We start from the raw sequence: 16278 nt of genomic DNA on the forward strand, positions 1-16278 counted from the left end.
AAAATTTAGGTAAAACCGTATCAGGCTCAGAAACCAATTCTTTGGATTGTTCAGCCTGTGGCTGGATGCCCACATAACAGAGAAAACTTCTCAGCATTACCACATTCAAGAGAGATGCAATTTTTCATACTCTTTTGCCTCTTGCAATACAACTTTTAAATACTATTTCTAATGGGCCCTTGGTAATCAGCAGCTATAGTCATCAGATGCACACACAGCCCGTAAAAACCTCAATATGCTGGCAGAGAAAGCTGAAGACAACTTCAGACAACATAAAAGGAAAAAGGAACAAATTATAGAAAAAAACATAGGCAAGATCAAGTCGCTGTAACGCTTCCCTTATAGGCAATATAAAGCAACAACAAAAAAGCACCTGAGCACATTGGCAGGTACGAAGGGACAGTCAGCCCTGGCAGAGGGACAGTGATAGCTGCTGACAGCAGTAATATGTTTTCCATAACCCCTTTTTACTTCAGAAATAACGACAATAGTCTCATATCCTCCGTGTGAAAGAAATGGTTTGCTACAGTACTTGCTGTTTGCATGGGATACAAATTCGCAAGTGACCTGCATTGGGGGCTAGGAGGTCTTTAATGCACGTAAAGAGATTTGTTTTCTACAAATGAAGTAGTGGAAGGAGAGAGCTCATACAGGAATGGTTTGGCAGGTTGCAAGATCGGAGTAGGGGAGATTAGCCCATAAGTCAAGGCCGGTTTTCAATGCAACAGGAAGTTTAATCATCTTAGCAGGCTTTCTTACAGCTAATTGTAGCACTGACTGGAGAAACAGATTGGATTGATCAATACCGGATCTATGTTTAAAAGGATCATTGCTTCTCTTTCAAACATTTATTGTTGATCCCACTGCATATGGTTCTACCATCACAAAGAGCAGCATTTTCCATTGTTAGCAAGCTCATTAACATCTGCACCTGGTCCTTCATGGTGGAATCAGAACTATCTCTTAGCAAGGTTGCTCATTATCCTGACAAGCAGCTTCTGTAGTGTCTCCACTTTCAGACAGCAGGTCATACTGCACAGCTTTCATTTAGGAGCTGTTTCATTATCTACCATACAGGCTTGGGTAGGAACTAAAAAGAGCTTTCCTGGCCATGGTGGTGTTTCGTGTTTTTTTTTCTCCTCTCCACCCATCCTCCCTGACAAACACTGAGATTTTTGGTCACCTTACTTTACCCCAATAAATATTATTCAACATTCAGAACACAGAGGAGTGTTTTGTTGGTGGTTTAAAAAAAAAATTAAATTAAAATCAGTAAATGTCAAACATGAAATAATTGTTCCTGTATATCACTTCAAACTGACATAAATAACCGTACATTGCTAAAAGCACATCAGATATAATTTGGTGGGTACGGAGATGTGCCTGTAGTCTGCCAAATCACCACTTAGCTGAAATCACAATTCATCCGAGAGGCTTATTCTGTCAGTAAAGTCATTATCTTCTCAAACATTCCCAAATTTCTCAAGTTAGGACATGGATATCTAGAGTTACAATCTTCCTGCATAACTCACTTCTCTCTTTCTTTTCCTTCTAGGTAAACCCAAATATTGCCAGTCACTCACATTATGCAGTACTCAAAGCGTAACTTAGACCCCATTGTGTGTGCATGCACACACTCTCCAACCTCAAGTTAATGGTATGGAATGTGGGATTATTTTTTATTCTCGTCCATTTACTTACGTCTGTTTCCAAGCTATTAAATTACATTACATAGCTCAGTGTTCCCAAATGATGGAAGCGATGATATAACCCTACAGACTGAAGTCTTTCCGTTCTGGTACAGGAGCACATAGTCATCCATGACAGTAAGCCAAAAGGTTCAAGAAACAGTGATACAAAATACCGAGTATTAATTGCTGTATGGCAAGGACTAATTGGGCTATTTTTATGAACTCTCTTTAGAAACTGGCCACTATAGTCTGTGGATTAACTTCAGTTTTTGATTTAATTCATAAACCTCAGCAATCGTGTTTGACTTACCTGTCAAACCAACCAAACCCAAAACAAAAACAAAAAACCACCACAACAGAACTCCTTACCTATCCTTTTTTTCTTGTTTAAAACCAGAAAACTGTGCATTACCCCTTTAAAGTGCATTTGACTGAGATCTGACACTAGGTTTTTAATTTTTATGAAACCATGTTTAATGCCAAATCACATTCTCATACGTGGTCTTCATGTAGTCCTGTAATCTTCACTATTAACCTTGTTAGTCACTTAATTCATTTGCCTCTTTTCTTTCTCTGGTAGAGCTGCATTTTCCAATCATCAGTTAAAAAGCTCAAGTATCAACAGTTAATAGTCCATGTAATGACTGCACCTGACAATAATAAAATTCTTCAAGTTAGAAACTGATCAGATGAACAGCAAGAATTACTTTATCGGTTGCAACCAAGAAGAAAACATTTGCAAAAGCTAGGGGCGAATACAATTCGATTTAGAATAAACCATCTTAAACCCTGACCACTGAGCTTTCGAACGATCGTCTCAGATTTCTATGTGTTCATTTGTCTTCACGGACGGATTGGTTTTCCTTCCTTTTCTGGAGTGTATCTTATTCTCTAACTTGCACAAAGCTTAGAATAATATTCGGAGATACACATTTTTGTGGTGGGGTTGAATGGGAACAAATAAACATGATGTATACAAAGGAATCTTGACCTCCATAGCATGATGTCAAGTGCTGCTGTAGATACAAAGCAAGCTGGTACAGGCACATTTTTGTTTAAAACATTGTAACAGCTCTTAAAAATGGCTCTCATGATGAGAGATGCTGGAGGTTGAGGGTACTACAATGTTTGTTTGACCAGTCTTAAAAATCATAAAGAGATCTGATTAACATTTTAACCAGTAAGCAGAATACTATGGCAGAATGATTACACCTGTATTTACATCTTTTCATTCCGTTCTTGAGCTGCAACATTCAATTTCATACGCACTGTTCTGAGTAATCCCAACACAGAATGGAAAAACATGTCAGTTGTTTCATTTCAAGATAATTTTAATCAGGTAATTACAGGAAAAAACATTTAAACATTTTTTATGGTGTTATCTGCTATGTCAACTTACAAGGATATGTAACAAACCAGTTACAAACTTAAAGGCATATTTACATTATATACTCAAAGTAACAAGCTATATTCATATTCATAAACACCTATGGGATGAGTTAATTAAATTATACATCATTTAGTAGAAAGAAATAGCAGTTGGGGTTTAATGGGAACAATATACACGTGAGGCACTTTGAGGTCATTAGGGTGGAAAGCAAATGGCAGCAAGCGAAAGAAGGAAAACTATGTACAGCTTATACTGCAGCTTTGAACATGAAGGCTTCCTCTTCAGCGAACACTTTGATTTCTTAAACGAACCACAACTTTTGCAATTAAGAAAGAGAAGCTTTCAGGAAAGAAAAACAAACCCAAACAACCCCCAACCCCTCCTTGTGCACCGAAGGAAATGGAAGTTTTATCCACCTGCTGCTGGACTAACATACCATAAGGCATCTTTTTAAAGTTACCGTTTTGTTGCCAGCCACCACCCTTGATCTTCATTTTATTAATATGAACGTATCACTGTACTGGCTGCATACTGTGCCATAAGCTCTGAAAAGATTTAAAGTCTAATTTAAACCTGTGCATTATTTACACAGGAGTTCAACATTATCCTCCAGGTACACACGAACAGGGAGAACGCATCTGAAACAGGAATGTTATATTCCACCATGCAAAATTAAGACATTCTTCAAAATACCTTTGTTTCTCTAGAGGAAACTACACTGGTTAAGACTGTTTGGAGCATCCCTTACATAAGCTCTGGAAAGGCATCCGAGTTTTATGCCATCATTTGCTGTTTACTAAACAGTTACCATAGTAATTGTAGATTATTATCAGAATATTGCCTTAATCTTGCGCACAGCTGTAGGTATTCCCTTCACAACTACTGAGCCGCATGTGCGGGCACACAGTCCCACCTGTGCCTACTCAAAACTTGATTTGTTATCACAAACCGAAAGGCCAGATTCCCTCTGCATCACCATCAAAACTCCATCACTTTGCTGTGGGAAAGAGCTTTGGGGGTGGGGGGGTGCGGTGCGCGTAATGAAAATAAAATCATCTTTCTTATGAACCCAGTGACAGAATCAAAAGAATTTTCATTTCATTCCTGATTCTTATGCTCTTGTGTAATAGGCCATCGTAACTATTTTAAACCTAACAAAATGTATGGTTAAAGCATTTTTTACTTTCAATCAATATTGATAATGAAACTTAAGAATCAGGATGAGATAAAGAATCACAGTAAGAGTCCAAACTGCTATTTTGTAAATTCATAACTAAAGCTTAACATATTTTTACCTTATTTTTACCATAACGTAGCTGCGCACCGACAGCCAGTTAAATTACTATGTAATCAAATATTGTGCCCGAATGCAGCTGCACGTTTTTTCCCAGTAGATGGTGCACGAGCGCTGCTGTCATTTAACTTCTTCCCCCACTTTCAAGGGGAAATACTTAATTTTCACGGTAACAGAGGCTTTCAACAAGAGAGGGACTTAATATTCAGTGATGGTTTCTCAAGGCTCGGGACTCCCCTCCAAGCAACACAAAGCTCTGCTGCTACATGCCTGACAAACTAGGGTTCTGGTGTTAAGGGTGAGGGGAGGAGGGAGGATCAGGGGCGAAATTTCTCTTTTCCCAAATGCTTAAGAAAGTATTTCAGAAAAGACTGAATGAATGTAACGTGCTGTCAAAACCAAAAGCTGCACAGATACGAGAGCCCATTCTGGAGTGGGTTTGCTGTAAGTCCACCTTCCACAGCTCATCTCCTAACTGCAACAGTGGGTCACACCAGAAGAAAAAAAAAATACGCGTGCATCCTACCCAAACCAACCCTCGCGTAACCACGGATCTGCGCGGTTCTTTCAGTCGCTCCCAAACCCGGCACGGCACGCAGGCCGACGCTTCCAGCCCAAGAAGAAAAAGTGAACGCATGTCAGTTCAGTAAACCGTTTTAGATGGATCGAGTCTTCAAAGAGGAAAGCAAAAGGTGAACACGTTTTAGCAGCAAAAGTGGTTAAATGCAGGGTGAAAATATTAATGCACACATTCAATAAAAATATTAAAGCATATATGTTTCATATAAAATACAGTACAGGACCAGGATTTCACTATGTTGTATAGTGCTCAGAGAAAACTGTTAAACTCATTTCTTTCTGAAGTATATACACAATATGATTCCATAGCATTTTCCTATACAGCCAGCAAGTTCTTTTCTTAGGTTGTTCATACCTCTCCACCTTGAATTAGGAACCTAGCACTTAGATTAAATTCTTCTCATTCACTAGAAAAACATTACCAGGTTTATCATCAAAGTTGTTTTTAAAGTTAACAGTCTATTCTAGGCAACCAAGTTTAGCTGAAAATGTGTGAAGCATGAAAATCAACCAGAGTAGCAGCTTTCAAATATATAAACAGTAAAAACCAAGACTGCTGCTCCCATGTCATATTCTTGGACTGAATTCATCCAATCAACTCTTAATACAAAACTAGAAGCTCTTCCGTAACTTCTACAGTTATCAATATATTTGTCTTCTTTTCAATGTGAAATAATACTTTGAGATGATCTATGTACACAAGGTGGTCAAGTCAAGCTGTAATATAAATATAAACGTTTTCTTTTAAAAAGTACTTTACAGACAGATGTTATATACATTTACGCATTTTACTTCTGGGCTACAGAGGAAAATTAAGGGCACGGATACATGCAGAAAGAAAAATTACACTAAATATAGTGAAGAAACGCATAGGAAGTGAGAGAAGCCAGTCATGTGCATCTTATTTTAAAATCAATTAGGTTTTCTGTTCGTTTAACAACAAGGGTGTACTGAGGACAGTCTGTCCCAATCCAGCCAGGGTATCAAATAGGCACCTTCGCTAATGAATCAGAAGTGGGTTTCGTGTTTTACATATCTTTAATAAGAAGTTTCTTACTTCATGATAGAGCAAAGCATGTCGTGTTTTAAAAAATTCTCTATGGGTTAATCGGTTAATTCTTATCTGAAAGTTAAACACTGAGTAAGTACAAAGGCATAACAAATATCATAGATGACATACCACTGTGCATACACACACACACACACACACACACACTCTCTCTCCCCCCCAATCCTCCCTCCAAATTTCCTCAATTAAGAAGTTCACTCCAATTTTGCCTGAGCCATAATTTATTTCTCAAGCTAAGTCTTTTGTTGCTGTTTTTGAACAAAACACACAGTACTTTTGTTCTTGCCCGTTCAAATAAGAAAAAGTTGCAGTTCAAAATAATGAAAACAATTTCGCTTTTGTTATTAATCTTTTGTTTTAATCATAGTACTTGATAAACAGCTGAACAGGATCCTAGTTTAACAGAAGGATAAACAAGAACACTGATGACAATTTGTTACAACTGCCTTAATGTACCTTTTGCTTAATGAACATCTGAATATGCAATAAAGTATTTTTGGAGGACACCCCAAAAGAAAACAACTTGCTGGTTGAGCAACAGAAACAACTTCCTTTTTGCTATTATGTTGAAATCAGTCATTTATATATAAAAATAAATGTTATGTTCTAATGAGAACATTTTAGACAATTACATCTGTGCTTAACAAAAAATATTGGTCACTCAAGACTAGAATAATTAATATTTTAAAGGTTTTTAGATTATCAGAATGTATGGATACAACTCAACACAAACTGTAGCTGAAGGGAAACAGGACTGAAAATATCAATTTGTCCATCTGGAATAAAAATGCAACTAAATTAACTAATTAAATATTTAAAATACTACCATGGAATGTGACAGTAGATATGGTCCATACCTACTATATCAGAGGGAAGGAAAGTTTAACATGTAATAATTCGTACCTTACACATTTAGTTAAATATAAACATTTGTTATTTATACATAAAGTCGCTTCCAAAAAACTATTAATAAGTGATTTAGTTGCACTTAAAATCAGTTTCATTTCTCATTTGCCGAGTATTAACTTTTCTTAATCTTAAATCAACTGTCACTAGTGCACTTTTAGTTAAAATTTCCCCTCAGGTAAGTTTTAATCCTTTCGAAAGAGCCCCCTCACCTAAACCATGAATGTACAAAGTGGCAAAAGTTAATCCCTTTTAGTATAATCATAGTTTATATACTCATTTTATAGCCAGTAACAAGAATAGGCTTTCCTTTGCAAAATCTCCTTCACAACTTGCAACAAATGCCACGCGCTCAAAGGAAATAGTTAGGCATGGCTAGCACTTGTAAAATGCCAAGGTCTGACAAGTCTTGTTGCTTCCTCCACATCAAGCATCTCTTACATGAAAGAAGATTCCCTTCAGCTTGCCAAAAAGCTTCCACAAATCCAAGTTAGATGCTTCCTGGAAACAAAGATTTTTCAGCTCTGTTTGGCACAAGACCGATTCATCCCGCAGCTTTATGCTTGCCTCCACAGCACCCACATACCTCACCGCAGTGATGGCATGCTCTCAAGGGGAGGTAGCAGCACATACACGGAGCAATGAACGAGAGCGCCACCAGTGCTAACCAGCGTAAGCAGAACTTGTCATCGCTAGTGTCACACGAGCAAGGATCAGAGAAATCTCCTTCAGAGTCTGACATGCAGTGATATAGCATGCTCTCTGCGCAAAGCATGCAACTAACTTGGTAGATACATCTTTTAATAGGGTCTGGCGCATCTTGACATTTCCCTCGGCCATTATCTTCGTGATTAAACCTTTCCTGGCAGTATATACAGCGGGAACGCTCACCATCCTCTTTTCTTCTTTTTGAATTCTTAAACTTTGATGAGGAAGGCTGAGTTTTAAATACCACAGAACTCTTTGAGTCTTTCAGGGAATTCAACTTAGTTCCATCCCCACATGGGTATAAATAGTCAGATTTTTTACTGTCTGATTTAGAAAATGGTATATTTGAGTCTGCGTCATCCCTCTCCAGGTCGTTCTTCCACATGTCAGGATGTCTGTAGTCTGCATAACGACGTATCAAAATGTCACGAGGGTTTATTCTAACAATTTCATCTTCGTCTTGAAAACTAACATGTCTGATTGGCTTCAGTGGGACCTGAAATAGCAAAGCAAGAGACGTTTACTATAGTGAAATCCCAAATTTATGTCTACCTACAATGTGAAACTTGGATTAGAAAATTAAAAAAAAAAAAACAGGATTTTTTTTCCTTGCTGCTTGAAGATAAAAATTTCAGCTTCTTTTCTTACTAGTACCATTTACAGACTTCCCCCCAATAATCGGCCTTTTGCATGATTTTAGGACCATGAGCTTTAGTATTCTTTCCTGACTTTTTAGTATCTCTTAAGAGCTTTAGATATTTTGATATCTCCATAAAACTTTATACTGTTCTTTGAATTATGGTCAAAATTCAGGTTTCAACATCTTACAGTGGCAACTAATTCCACCGATCAATTACACCTTATGTGAATTTGCCGATTTCACGTCAGCGATGATCCACTGCTTTAGGATTAACTCCCCAATACATTCACTTGGAGTTACTCGTGTGATCTAGGAGAAGCTTTCCTTTATTCCTGCTCTATGTTTTCAAACTCCACTTCTGCAACAAGAATATTGAATACTGGTTGCTTATTCTCAAAGCTCTATTCTAGACAAGGATTTTGCCATATGCAAAACAACATTCGGTAGCATGATCAATCAACAACAGCAGCTTCTAAATGCATCTCCCCTTAGCTAATATACAGTACTTAAATCGATTAGTTTAGGACATTGGCAGGCAAACACCCAAGTACTTTTAAAAGTCTCAACTTGTAATGAACTGACCGTAATTCAAGACCTTTTCCCTCAAAAGGCAAGCAAGAAGGAACGTGCTAGACACATACAAAACAGCAGAGAGATAAGAGTTCCTGTTTATTCTGCCTTATGATGAAAGGGCATGGGGGCACAAAAAGGTTGTCGAAGGTGGCAAATCTGAAACATCGCCGTTGAAACACAGCAGACCTCAGATGTAAGTGTAAGATAGTGGACTACCACTAAATGTTACTGAAGTCATGTTACAAGCCTTTCAAGAAAATGTGCAAATAATGACAGGATAAAAATCTAGCACGTGGGTATGGAAGGAGATCCTGAAAACAGCAGATAGTGCAGCAAAAAAGCAAACGTCTCAGTATGTCCAGTATTCCTATTCCTGCCTTACAGACAGGCAATTATTGTCCTACGCTGTAGGGCTATTATAATCGGAGCCAGAATATAAGTGAGCTTCAAGTCAAATTCCGCCTTTTTCTCCTGTCAAGTGCACAGCCTGCAAAGCATCTCACAGAAAGGACTGGAGGAGAAAAAAAAATAATAATAAAAAAAATCAATCACTCCCTAACCCATTAGCCTTACAAATTCTTCCAGAATCATGAATTATTTGGGAATGCATCTTTGGCATCAGTATGGCTGCTTGGAGAGTGTTTACCTTATTAGTACTGATCAAATTAATGAGAATTAATGTGCTACCATTCCGTAGTCTAGGACGACAGTTGAACTGCACGTTCTTAATCTGTTGCAGAGTGAAACAATGCACTTCTGAGGATGTTTTAAGTTAAAGACACTTCTATTTCGCTTTGCACGTGTTTATGCTCCTACTACACTGAAGTCTGCATGCCTTGGTTTTGGGGTAGGAGGCAGAGGAGGGAAGAGGGAAGGCAGCTGGGGAAGAGGAAGGGAACCGCTTCTTAAAATATGCCAGCTTCTGATTATGTAAGAATATCTGTAGCCTGCTCTAACCATCACTTCCCTGCTTGATAATCCTTTTTTATTTTAAGTACAGAACTGTAATTAGAGCTGCTTTGCCCTGGGAGTTTCAACTGGCGTATGCTAAGAAGTATTTTTTTTCTTGGCTCCAAGCCACATAGTTGGACTTCCACAAGGTCTAAAGGATACAGGGTGAAGAAAGGTTATATCCTATTCAGCTAACACCCCTGCTCTTCCATACTTCCCCAGGCTCCGATGCAAGCAGTTAGGCCTCCCCTTTGCTTATAAAAGCAGAGTGCTTCTCAACTCTATACTGTTTTCAAACAAGAGAGAGAGCCTATTGTTTTAGCATCAATAACTAGCTATGGATAATTGGCTTTTTTGAACAGTTAACAGCATACATTTATTTAAGGAAAAAAGCATCAAAAATGTCATTACAATTACATATGTTACATGCATAAAGGATCCTTACCCCACTGTCCACACAGAATATTACACATGCATTTAAGACATTAAATAAAACCCATTGTTTAAAAGAAAAAAACCTCCAAAACCTCAAAGCAAAAACCCTACCCTCATCCTCCCATCCCCCAGACAGCTAATAGCCATTAAAGATCACTACAAATACTAACTGTAAAATCTGACCTCTCACTCTTTGAAGGCTTTTTATTTGTTTGAGCAGAACACAACACATACGTAGAACTCATTTCTTTTTTTGAAGTTCCCAGCCAAACACCTACTAAAATGCTTGAGGTCTGACATGTTACAAACGAGGCAGCATTACATTCTTTATGCAACTGATATTAAGAATTTAGTTTTTAAGAAAGCAAGTGGGAAATGCTTAAAAACAAGCCAACAGGAAAAGCTTTATTTACAGATTGCTTACATAGTGGGTGTTTAATGGGACCTATATGAAAGTGTGAGGTACACAAAACCTTAAGAACAATACACAGCCCAGATTCAGTTAGGCACAAACACCAGCAAAATTACTGCGAACAACACACGTAGTCCTCTAGCCATTCAAAACTGTAACTCAGTATAAGTGCCATCTCTGTGTAACAGCTGAAGCAGGAAGGGAGGAAGAATATTACACCAAACTGAAATTCCACAGAGAATTGCATTATGAACGTAATTAGCCAACTGGAAATTAGGCAGAAAATTTTTGATGACATGACTGAACTCACTAGGTATACAGCTATACTCACTAGGTATACACCTTACTTGAAGGTGTGCACCTTGAAACACCGAACGGATGCTTGCTCGGTACTATGGCCTTCACTGTCTCTCCTCAAACACATACACCTGACTTTGCTCAGCCTGCAACTCCACAATACGAGGACATTGGCAGCTGAATATATCATCGCCACGTACTAAATTTAAGTTAAACACACATCAGGGTATCAGAAGCTGAAGAGCTGAGGGACTTGCATATTTTTTATTAACAGTCAAAGTATTACAGGTAAAGATCTGAACTGTCATTAATCACTACTTTAGTTTTCCGTGTACTTCTTGAGCTATTCGATGTAAGAGCACAGTAAAAAATTTCAAACCTGTTTATACGTAATTGAAACAAAATTGCAGATGGTGCTAAAATATGAGAAAAATATTTTAAAGAATATTTACTTAAATTTCCATGGAATGCCTAACAAATTCAGTCAACAAGAAGTGAATTCTTGCATTGTCATTTCAAAGAAATTCTTATTTAATTTCTGTCAGACAGGCACTAGTATACCACAGCTTAAATTATCATTTCCTCAGGAGCCAAATCTTTACGTGCTCTTAAAACATACATGCAGTTTAGGCTACTGCACTTTTCTTTACAACTTGATGAAGACTAAGCACATACATCATAGCTAGTAAGTGTTAGCGGCAATGACCTAATCACCCATCTATTCTTATTCTAAGAAATTCTTAAATTCTCTTTGCAAGTAAATGGAAGAGGGAAGAATATGTACCTCTTGATAAACAGAACAAACAAAACCATGAGGTGACTTACACAAAGAGATAATTAGAGCAGATCAATGATTAAAATCAGAAGTTCCTAACTTCAAGCTCTTTACTAAGCTCTCCAGATAACACTGCTTCTTCTGCCCAATAAAGCGGTTAAAAAGCAGCTGATACAAGACTTTAATATAAACCTATCTATCTTTGCAAGAATAACTGAGGTTATTAATAAGTTTTATTTCGAAAAGCAGAAATATTTTCTGATTAAGTGTTCACAACCCCTTGAACTTGCATTCTGCTTTGACTTCTTTTATTAAGCTTATTCTAAAAAGCTTCCCATGTGTTTGCTTCTAGGCATAAGAACCTCAAAATAATTATTATCCAACTCACTGTTAAGTCTACCTCTACAGTCTACAAACACTGTCAGTTCTTTGAAACTTAGAAAAAAGCAAAGTGTTTACTGTTAAAGGAAAAGCTGTAACATTGCCATTCCAATCTAATGTTGTATAAATATGACCTCTTTTAAAAAACGTCTGTACACCAGTCTTCCTCACATTAGTGTTTTTTTTCCTGTTTTAAGAATCTGTTTACCAACAGCTTAATACCTTTCATGCATAACTGATACACTGTTTTCCTTTCTGTACCAAAATGGAGTACTGTAGCTTAAAAATGCAGTTAGAAAGCACAAATAATGTTTCACTAAAAATATTTAGCAGAAGTGCCCCACTGCATAATGCATCCAAGGTATCAATTTTAAAGACACTTTTTAATATTTCTAATCAAAACAGTATTAGTGTACACATAACTGAGATTGACCTCATGGCCAATTAACATTTTCTGAACAAATTTTAAACAGCCTTTCAAGGCTGCAGATACAGCAGTCTGTAATACAGAAATCTGACTTCAAAGAAAGTGATTTATCATTTAGTCTGCTGCACTACAGCACAGGTGAATACCATCACAAAGCTTTACCTCTGCCATAATAATGCTGTAGTATTTCAGCTGCATAGCTTATATTGATCATTTCAAGAAGTTGAGAGTATAATACTACATACAGGGACTGAGAATGAAGTGCTTTCCTGTCAGAAATTACATACTGTGCCATTAATGCAGCAAGCTAAGGAAGAATCGCTTCTTTTGTCGGTAGTCTTACCTGGTTAGCTTGGCTAGGAAAACAGGCTCTTCTGGTGTTGAAATCCTCAAATGCTGAAGGCCTTAAATTTGCACTGTTGTAAGGTTCACTGGTTACTACAGTTTCGTGTTGGAAAAGGTGATCTTTCATTAATGAACCTGATGTATTTTCTTGAGTAGTCTAGAATACACAAGAACTCCGTTGAAATGATTTTGCATTTGTACGAAAGCCACACCAAAACCACCGAGTTCATACATAAATGCATTAATATTCTACACAACGTGTTAGAGGCATCTATAAACACAAATACTTTTAAATACACATTTTTAAAGGACTTAGAAGTAGACAACTATTTTCTTTACTATGAGTCAGCCTTGGAAAATAAGAGTTCCTTCTCTGCAGAGCGTACACAACTTGGGCATTAGAGATACATGCCTTTGTAACTCACTTGCCAAATCAGGCTGAGGAAGTCCTTTAAGGAAGGAGAGATTAGCTCAGGCTCTGAGATTATGCTTTCTCTAACTACCCATGAGGCTGCCAATATTTGCAAATACACAATTGGAGGAAAAAAATTCTGAGACTAATAAGGCAAAAGCTAGTCAGACCTTTTAATAAATGAAAAGCAAGTCTGTTTAACAGATCAGCTGGAAAGGAGCAGAAAATCATTTTTAACATATACTGGCTCAATTAAAATATCTAATTACAGCAAGTGTGCATTAAACAACTAATGACTGTCTTTTTGAAATTAAGGTTATAACAGGCAATTTGATACAAAAATGAGACCATGTGGCAACATATAATGAGATATCTGCAGGACGTGTGCCACTCAGAATAAGGAAGAGGAAGTATGTTTGGGTGGAATATTGGCTTGTGAGATGATCCAATTTCTGAAAAGAATGGAAAACCAAACAGTTCTCATTCTTTAAGTTTAACTGACTGGGATATACATAGCATATAGTAGAGCATATTGACACAAATCCCATTGGGCTGCCAAAAAAAATGTACTGTACAATGTTTTGTTTGTATTGAGAGACGTTGTAACGTTAACTGGCTGTCATCATCTGATAGCACTGAGAAAATTCTGGCATCATCCAACTTCCAGCAATGAGAATGTTTCAGCTTTATGATAAGGATTTCTATATATCAAGATAACATTAAGGACAAAACAGTAAAAATACTGCAGAAAACTACTGAGGCAGCGGCAAACCTGAAGTTTTGGCAGGTTAAATACTAACACTGAATCATTAGTTTTCATTTATCAAAATACTTTAGGAACTTATTCTGGGATTACATTAGCACCTCATGTACATAAAAGCCTAATGTATCAAGTTCTAAGACATCTAGATCAAGTGGAAGCAGCCATTCTGTAGTTGCTCTTTAGGAAAAAGAAAATCATCACATCACAAAGAATTTCTATATTGTTCGGGAGCACTTTGAGTGGAAAAACATTAAAATTGCTAATTAATTAATGATCAGCTTTAATTAACACTAGTAAGCATACACCCCATGAAAGACAATAGCTCAATCAGGTTAAAGTTCCACTGAAAAATTGTGAGGACAAGCAAAACTTCAGAAAGAAGTACTTTTTGCAGATCCTTGAACATGACAACACCACTAAGCAATCGACCCTGTTGTTGTCAAAATTAAATTTTCTGGTCAAACACTGTTGGGAAAGGAGTACAAAAGAAATGTTGAAATGACTGGCAAGAGTTAGATCTCAAGGATGCATACTTATTTTAAGAGCAAAAAGCATCAAATATGAGTGCAATATAAAACATCTTCCTAGCAGGAAGTACTCCTGCAGGTACATTGCCCAATGACATAAAAAGCTTCCAAAACACTGGTTCAAACCACAGGAGAGCTGCATTCAGAATGTGGAAGAAATGCCTACAACTATTTTTGGTTTGAGCAACGTTATAAATGCTTACAAGCAGAAACTATTTAAGCTAGGAACACACGTAACAGCTAGAAGCCATTTCACAGAAACCACAGTGATAAGCACTACCTAACCCCCTTACCCTGCCCCCCGCAGCTATTATCAATTTGAGTGGTCTAGGGAGAAGGATGAGAGCTGCAAAAACCACCGTTCCTTCCTTCCCGGGCAAAAAATACATACTACCCACAAGCCAGTCTTTATCCCTGGGTGAGATCTGCAACAGCCTGCATTATTTCCTGTCCCTGCAGGTGATTCACACCTTTTTCCTTCAGAAATAAGCTACCTACACTATAGAGCAAAAAGGACACCTGCACATGCTCACACAGACAGACACACAGACACACGCACTCCCCTTGGCAGCCAAGAAAGGCTCCATCTAAGTAAAGGATACGGGCACTGATTATCTATGACAGTGCTAACTAGTGGTGCCAGATACTGATGGACAAAATACAAACCTTAATCTTAAAGCGAGCCTTTGTGGCCTACATCCAGCAATTATAAAGGAGTATTTTTATAACATTCCAACACAGACACCACAATTCAATCTAACTGACTTCAGGGATGAATTTTGGGGTGGCAGGAGACAGAGACAGACATTTGAGCTTTGTAAGGCAAGAACTGATGAGACAGCTGTTTGCAAAGCACAACGCTCATGCTACCAACCCAGGCGCTACAGGTGAGCAGAAACAGCCTTGCTTCCGGTATTTAAGAAAAATGAAAAGTGATCAGGTCAGTTAAAAATTAAACTGATAGTTTAGATACAGCCAAACCCTCATGTATTAGTATCAAAAAGGCTTTCTTTGGATGACACTTCCTGCTCCAATGGGATGTTTTATGACAAGGTCATAAACACCCGAAAACCTACATTTATAATGGAAACACTGACAACCTGAAGGCAGAGGCCCTAGAAACAAAAATGCTATTGTATTGAAAATGCATTTAAGTAAAAAGCAAATGTGAAGTTTTCCACAAGAGCTAAGCTTGGTATATTAAATATACAGAATATTACACACAAACACAGATGCACACATTCCCCTTTTCTACTGTCCAAAGCAATTACACCGCCCACATTCAATATCCTTTAACCACAGCCTGCAAAGTACAGTACTGGCATAGGTTATTCAGTATCATTTGTAAAGTAACCTACGCCAGTTTTTAATGCACAACGGAAATCTGGTTTGCTCCCAGCTGCTGGTATAATAATTACTGTCCTATGGTTGCTAAGAGATACTCTGAATTTTTTTCCAAGACTACTAAAACATTTCTGTGCGCGCAGGCAAAAGGATGCTGGGTAAAGCAATAAAACGACTCCAGCTGTAGCTCTCCAGCAGAATTCAAAGCCAGATGACAGCTGTAGAGAAAATGAAAACCAGACTGAGCTTCTCCTCTTCTTCAAATTTTCTCTCCTTACTTCTTCTCGTTTGCCAGAGTTAAGTCTGGGAGAGAATTCAACATTGTTCTGCAAACATTGTTAAAAATGTTCTGCTCTAAG

The 16278-nt window shown here is 37.7% G+C and overlaps 1 protein-coding gene across 1 annotated transcript in view; it reads right to left on the reverse strand.

Moving 5' to 3' along the window:
• Positions 1–3005: 3005 nt before the first annotated feature.
• The window catches only part of SPRED1 (sprouty related EVH1 domain containing 1), a 63424-nt gene continuing 50151 nt past the window's right edge, over positions 3006–16278 (reverse strand). The window contains exons 5-6 of the mRNA XM_054827085.1: positions 12872–13030; positions 3006–8133 (exon numbers count right to left, since the gene is read on the reverse strand). Coding sequence (XP_054683060.1) covers positions 7474–8133; positions 12872–13030 — 819 coding nt within the window. The 3' untranslated portion in view covers positions 3006–7473. The remainder of the gene's footprint in view (positions 8134–12871; positions 13031–16278) is intronic.

The sequence above is a fragment of the Grus americana genome, chromosome 5, assembly GCF_028858705.1.
Source record: "Grus americana isolate bGruAme1 chromosome 5, bGruAme1.mat, whole genome shotgun sequence".
Taxonomy (NCBI): domain Eukaryota; kingdom Metazoa; phylum Chordata; class Aves; order Gruiformes; family Gruidae; genus Grus; species Grus americana.